Raw genomic sequence first — 7,537 nt, forward strand, 5'->3', positions numbered from 1 at the left:
GTTACTATCAGCAAACATACTTTAATTTGTTGGGATCCGTTTTTGAGTGCGCGGTCCTGCGCCATATGCTTCCGGGTAACAAGAAAGCGACCTCATTCACGTATATTTTTGATTGGCAGAGCTAACTCGAAATTTTGAGAAAAGTAACTCGAAATCTCGAGTTATATTTCTCGAAATGTCGAGATAATAACTCGAAATGTCGAGAAAATAACTCGAAATTTCGAGAAAATAACTCGAAATTTTGAGTTATGGATACTAGCTTTTTTTTTTTTAGTGGCGGAAACGGGCTTCCATAAATCTGACCTGAATATTGAAAGATATCATTTACACAGGCAAGGACCTCGAGACACTGATCCAGTTTTAATGACATTAATGTGGTTAAATGCAGCGCCGGTGCCGGCTCATATGCAGGAGAAATACCTTTTAATTAACTGATACTCTTCCTCCTGTCAGCATTACCAAAAATCTGACAGAGTAATATGTTTTTTTTTAATAAAAATAAATTTAAAAAGGTGAAAACAGCTGTTCGCTGATGAAAAAGGTGAAAGCATGCTATCTAAGTATTTCTTTTTTCCTTGTGTGAGAGCAGCTGGAAAGGGTGCCGAATATATTTGGGGTTACATTCTGCGAATTCCAGAGATCCACTGCAAATCCAAAAGGAAGACAGCCAAGTCTCAGAGGAGCAGCGCTAACTTATTTCGGACACATGATGTTTTTCATTAGTGTTGAAATGCAGCGACTCTTGCTCCGTGTTTTTTACTCACCAGCATTTACGCTTGCACCGTGCTATGCTGTAACCCCTTAACCCCCCCGGCCGGTATTTCCGGCGCTGCTCTGCTTGTTGTTGGTTTTGCACACTTGATGTTTTTTCTCTGTGGAATGTGGCCAGCTGCTGACACTGTTCTGTCTCACAAGCAATCCAAGTGTCAGTTAAGAGCTGTTTGTTTCCTGCAGTGGCTAGACTGCGGTGAGTGAAACACCGTCACCGCCCACCAGCGCCACCAACCCTTTTCTTCAGATCACATTTGCAGACTTTACGATGACATTAGACAAAGACACACTCTTGCAAATACACGATACAATCGTGTGATGATAAATGTGTGTGTACGGAGGATTTTAAAATCATGCCAGTTTGTACTTTTCACAATCACAGGTAAAAAGAGTAGAAGTGCTTAAGCTTACTCGACGAACCTCTTTTGCCTAATATTTATGAGTTTTACACACGCCAGCCAGAACACAAATGTAAAAACAGGAGCACCCATTTCCTCAGGCATTGGCAGACTGACAGAACGCCTGAAGGATGAGCTTTCCAAAGGCTGAACGGATCTTGTTGAGTTTGTGCTGGAGAGGAAAGAGATTTCAACAGAAACTAAAGAAAACAGGAAAAGAGAAGGCGAGTGCTCCCACATGTCATTTTGTCCCTCACTTTGAAGTGAATTGTCTCAACAATAGTTTTGAAGCATCACCACAAAAACCTCAGAAGAGGAAGTCATGTTTTAATTCCTACTTCAGTATGACCAGTATCTTGATAAGGACTCTTGTAAATCTGGATAAGATATTCTACTATGTGAGGATGAAACCTTCAGCGATCCTCTGATTTTTCATCTATCACCATCATTTTTTTTAAATATAAATCTAACTTTTATATAATGTCTTGTAGCTGGGATACAACCAGCTAAGAGCCTGATAAGAATAAGCAGTACAGAATGGATGCGATGGGGTGGGATATCTAACTGAATTGGCAGAAAAATCCACGCCGCGTTCATGCGGTTATGGCGTTAACATCATTTTAACGAGATTAACGCTGACAGCACCAGTATATCTGTAGATTTTGAGAGAATGTTTCAAGACATTGTAGACAGAAGTTAGACATTTATGTCATGAACAGTATAAAAGATGGATGTCGCCCACTGGTTACTAAAGTCAAATTGTGAAGCATTTGTTGAGCATTTTCAGCGCCATCATTTTCAGGTCTCGAAACCAGAAACTGAAAAGTTGTTAGCCAGCAGTCACACCCTGGATAATTCCCCTTTCAAACTCTAATGAGGCAGCTACTTTTGGCCGCTCCGATGTCACAAGGGGTTTAATTTGCAAAAGTTTTACATCGGATGATCTCCTTCCGCAACCCCAAAGTGGATTTTGATCACCAGATTTCAACTAATAACATTAGGTTGCTAAACAAACATGCAGGTAGTTCCCTTTGCACAGACCGTAATTTGCAATTGAAACTTCATGTTTTTGCAAGTGTGACCTGAAACTAGCAGCTGAACCCATCAGCTCATCAGAAAATTGACACAGAGAAAGGGAAGCGGGGGCTGTTTTTCCACAGACTTCTATAAAAGCACGTGCCCTTTTGCAACCAGAGGAGTCGCCACCCGCTGGCTGCTAAACATATTGATGAACAAATATTACATCGTGAACATGTTATCGCAGGGAGCAATTACAGTAGAGCACAGTGACACAGCTGCTGGCACGGCTGCAGACACTTTTAAAAGTGGCCAGATGTCCCATATGGCCACCCAGGCTCCTGTGCTGTCAGCAGATCTGTCTGTGAGCTGAGCATGAGCTTAGCATAAAACACAAACACAGCAGCGGTCCTCCGGGGACGCGGCCAAGGAAACGTACAGAGCCGTGCAGTTCGCTCCCTTTGTTATTTTGCTGTTGTGAAATGCTAAGCCGGATACATGACACTTGTCTGACCTGTCTGTCGACGAAGGACCGCTGGCAGCTAACTGTCAGCACATACACCATTATCTGCTGGCTTTTTACCAAGTAAGATTAAATGATTGAGTTTTGTCAAGTACTTGAGAAAAGCAAAGAACCAAACAATATTTCTGTGAAGAAGGAATTTATTTTTGCCTCTCTGCTTCTACATTTATCTCCTTACGATGCAGCCAGCATCGTAAATGTTAAAAACATCAGTGTGCTATCAAAAGGACTGCATTATTAAAACAGGTGAGGAACCCCCGAACCCCCTTACAGCCTGCCCATGAACACTATGCCCAAAAACTAAGGTTGAAAACCGGCATCCGGCATGGTTACAGTAAGTGTCCATCATCATCCTCCCCTAAAATCAGCTTGCTGTGTAGCATGTAAAGCATGATCATTATCAGAGCAGGTAATCTTTGATCCTGATGTCGTCACACTGCAAGTGTTAAGAAACAAGTCCTCAAATAATCATCTGATATCATTTCCCAACAAAGACTGCAAAATTTGTAGCTTTATAATAACAAATACAATATATTTCTACACAATCAGTATATAAAGCTTTGAAGTAGCTATTAACAAAAATAACCAGAGATACATGATCAGAAGGCACAGCGACACAGTGGTGACAGTGAGGAGACTGTAAACATTTTGTCCTGTTTGTCCAAGAAGAAGTGTAGCAGGAAGGGCTCGAGTGTTTCCAGAAGGCAGTGTGTTGGCCACGACAGCACCGCTGCTGCTGACGCGGCAGCCACTCCAACAGTTCAAACCTCAGTTTTAAGGCTAAAAACACTTAATGTAGGAAATCTCGCACCAGATGTTTAGGCAGCAGTGAATACAAGGTTATTTAATTCACCCACATACCAAACTGGTGCACCATCATTTTTATTGATTCTCAAGAAATCTAAAAGAATTTGAGTGTTTTTTTTAATGAATTAACCCAACTCCCAAGTACCCATCGTCTCTAAAACAAGGACATCCAGTGCCCAAGAAAATGTGGCCCAACATACACTGAAACCTGGATTTGGTTGAAATTTTGCTGTTACTGGACCATAATCTCCTTTAAAATCCCTCCCTGCTGGATAAGCAGCATCAGCAGTGTGTCTGTGTTTGTGTGTATGTGTGTGTTTGTGTGTGTGTGTGAGGAACTGGCTGTTGTTTGCCAAGATGCCGCAGGCTGGCCAAAGGGAGCGCTTGGCCATTAATCAGCGAGGTCTAAACCGACGGATCGAGACGAACGATCCGTTACGCGTTGTCGTACTTCTGCAGAGCCTCTTCTAGCTTGCCCGTGATCTTTTGGAAGAAGGTGATCTGCTGCTGTAGGTAGTGCTGCATCTGCGCCTTGAAGTCTCGCACGCGGATCTGATGGAAATGCTGAATCTCAGCCAGCGTAGCGAAGGAGATGATGTTGCAGCGCTCGTTGATTCCTTCTGCCTGTGCCCGATCCATTTTTCCCTCCTCCACGTGCTTTTGGCTCTCTTTCACCTTTGTCAGCGCTCCTGTATGGGGGATTAAAAAGAGCAGGAATTTTAGAATTTCTTTTCTAATCAAACTAATACATATTTTTCTGTTTTCTAGTCCACGAAAAGCACCCACACCACTAAACCTGCAGTACAAAATTAACAAGTGGAGCATTAACTGACCCAAGTGTGTGGTAGAACAAAATATGAAAGTGTCTAAATCACCTCAAAACCCACCGACTTCAACGTGAGGAAACCAGAACTGCAAAATGCAAATTTCTGGCCACTATATATCCCACTTTGAATATTTACAGCCTGGAACAAGGAAGTAGATTCAGTATTTATAGCAAATGTTCACCTTTGTGACATCAGCACTTGGGGTAATATTCAAGGTTAGGGGTGTGTCTGTTTTGAGTCACTGTGTGCCACATCTGGGCACATTTAACCGCAGGACTGGGAACTCCTGCAGCGTGATCCCTAGAAGTACCCAAGAAGGAAGTCCAGTGGTTCCCCTATGACTGTTACCTCAGTGAAAAATCACAGTCAAAGCACGTGACAGGACCATATGAATGACTTCATGTACAATACAAGTGCAGACCAGAGATGGAGTTGGGATGATTGTGCTTGGTGACTGTGCCTACAGAGTGTACACTAAAAAAAAAAACAAACACTCAAAGGAGTTGGTTATTCAGTTTCTCTGGTAGGCCCGTTTTATTTCAATCCTGTTGTTTGCTACCCATAGTTAGTGTCCCTTTTAATAGTCACAATAGAAAGGATGAATCACTGGGTGATGTCATGGTAGCGTCTATGGGTTTTCCACCAAGTTCCAAGTTGCTGTTGTCACTACCTGATATTGGCCACACCTGTAGCCTGGCTCTCTGTTGCTATATTTGGGCAGTTATTTATTCTTCAGCAATGGAAAAACAATAATTGCTAGTTGATGTAATATGCTGCTCAGTGAGCAAATATGTTGCTAGAAATAAAATGTAGAGAGAGCATGTACTGTATTTAAAACTTCACAGCACGGAGGTCTGTTAAGTTAACTGGTGATAATGGTGGTCTATGTTAGCCCTGTGACAGGAGGGTTACCTATCCAGGGTCCACCCCATCTGAATCGGATGAGAAGATAGATGGAATAAAAGAAATTCAATTTCAGTGTTAACCTTCATTTTTCCTACCATTCTGAACTAATAAGAGTTCAACCGCTGTACAAATTGTTTATTTACACAAAACTCCAGAAAGTCCCAGATTTTTGTTAGCATACACTGCACATATAAGTCTTCCAGTCAAGTTTAAAAAAAAAACCCATGCAGACACAACCAGACAAAACAAAACGACAAGTTTCTTTTTTTTTTCCTAACTCTTTTTTTTAAAATTTTTTTAGCACAAACCCCCCTAAAAAAAACAAAACATGACCTATCTTATTTGGTCAAGCTTAACCTTTAACTTATCAAACTGACCAAAAATAGTGGAAACACTTACGAGCAAGACAGGCTCTCTGTATCTATATTTAGGAGCACAACTCTAAAAATATCTATTAAGTCATTTCAAAGCCTCGAACCATTTAAGGGATTTTTCTGGCAGTTTCTCTCAACTACCAGGGCTATTTAGGAGTGCACTCATTTTAATAACTGTTTGACATCAACTGTTGGATGTTTGCAGTGCATTCGTGTAAAGCGTGAAAAACTATGATTGCACCTTTACTAAACTCCTAACAAAAACCCACTGCAACAAATCCACAGAATCATACTCATACTGAAAGTTGCACAAATGCCTGCTCGAGTTTGTCGCACATGCACAAAGAGCTACTTTCTATCATCGCTGTGGTGGGGTCTTGTGGCATTAGAGCACCAGAAATGATGGTTTACAGCCCTGCATTTCTGCATTTCATGCTTAACTGACACTTCCTTTACAAGAAAGTACTACCTTTTCAGTGCCACAAAACAAGCCTTCAGTCAAAAGAGACAAAACATAAGAAATTAGCCTCCGGCTTTCCAGACAGATGGTTCAATGAGAGCGGAAAGCAGAGTCACAACAACAGGAGCTCGTGGCTGATGACTTATCAAACTGCTGACCAGCTGAAAGGAATGAATGTCGTGAGAAATTGATGTTAAGCTGCACGGCGCGAGAAAGTGGTGGGAAATGATGTTCTCTCTGAACTCCCTACTTAAATATGGTCACATATCACAGCTGGTAGCAAACAGGAAAGCCACAGACCATGGACCCACTGGTGAGGATGCGGACATGAAAGTTGTGTGTGCGTACATCATTTTTTGATTCCTGGTTCTTAGAATTTGGCCCCAATGTTTCAGTCAGACTTTTAAACAGCATGAAATCAGCTTTACAGCTGAAGTATGCTGTCAAAAATCCCTGAATGTGGTTCAGGTCTCTGATTGTGAAGACTTGCTCGTTCCCTGTGTTTTCTATGGATTGTTGAGTGGACAAAATATGATGCTGTGTTTGGAATTTTTGTTCGGGCATTTGATGGACCAAACACTTAAGAAAATTATTCACAAAGTAACTTAGCCCTGAATAGTTTGAAGTAATAATGTGCTCTAAACATGTGTTTCACTGGTCCTTGCTGAAACACTGGTTTGCCCCATGCTTTAAAACGTGGGAAACCAGTGTAAGACGTACTATATGTGGAAGTTACTGAGTGTTGACACTGAAGAGATGTAGCAAGAGCGGTGAAATAGCGTGAACAGCATGGCCAATTATAATCCTGGCTTCAGAGCAGAGTCTGGAGGTGTGATTTGTGGCCTTAAGGCATGCAAAACGTCCTGTGTTGTTGTGTCATGGGAATTTTTTTGTCATTATATGAGCTGAGTCACCAGCACTCAGCAAGAACTCAGAGGCAGCCTACTTGTTTCCTGAAATGTGACACTACAAAGGTCACACTGACCTAAGTCACTACCTTTTTTGTTTCCATTAAGTTTCTTTTCTTAGACTCGAGTTGTAAGACCAAAGACCAAACTTGATCACACTGAGAAAAAAAATGCTGAACATCCTCCCTCAAAAAAGACAACGCGTTGCCCTTCCCCCCACCAAAATCTGCTCAGTTTGCCTTCTGGCTATAGTTCCTTCAGCTGAAGTTTAACCCAGATCTTTGAGATTAGTGTGAAGTACAGCGGACTGAATATGACAGAAAGAGAGGTGAAAGGGTATGAGAAAAAAAAAAAACAGATCAAGTTAACCACAGATGTTGAAAGTATGGATGCTTGTTTCCACCACTGACAGAAATGTTTGGTTCAAGGTTCAAGGTTCTTTATTTGTCACATGCATAGTTATACAAGTATAACACACAGTGAAATGTAACCTGACACGCTCCTCGACATGTGCAAAAAATTGGAATTGGAAATATATATATATAT

The 7,537-nt window shown here is 41.5% G+C and overlaps 1 protein-coding gene across 1 annotated transcript in view; it reads right to left on the reverse strand.

The window, feature by feature from the left end:
* Positions 1-2,831: 2,831 nt before the first annotated feature.
* The window catches only part of snx18a (sorting nexin 18a), a 12,724-nt gene continuing 8,018 nt past the window's right edge, over positions 2,832-7,537 (reverse strand). The window contains exon 2 of the mRNA XM_005738181.2: positions 2,832-4,205. Coding sequence (XP_005738238.1) covers positions 3,952-4,205 — 254 coding nt within the window. The 3' untranslated portion in view covers positions 2,832-3,951. The remainder of the gene's footprint in view (positions 4,206-7,537) is intronic.

Source organism: Pundamilia nyererei, unplaced genomic scaffold (genome assembly GCF_000239375.1).
Source record: "Pundamilia nyererei isolate P.nyererei 1_Seehausen unplaced genomic scaffold, PunNye1.0 scaffold00082, whole genome shotgun sequence".
Lineage (NCBI taxonomy): Eukaryota > Metazoa > Chordata > Actinopteri > Cichliformes > Cichlidae > Pundamilia > Pundamilia nyererei.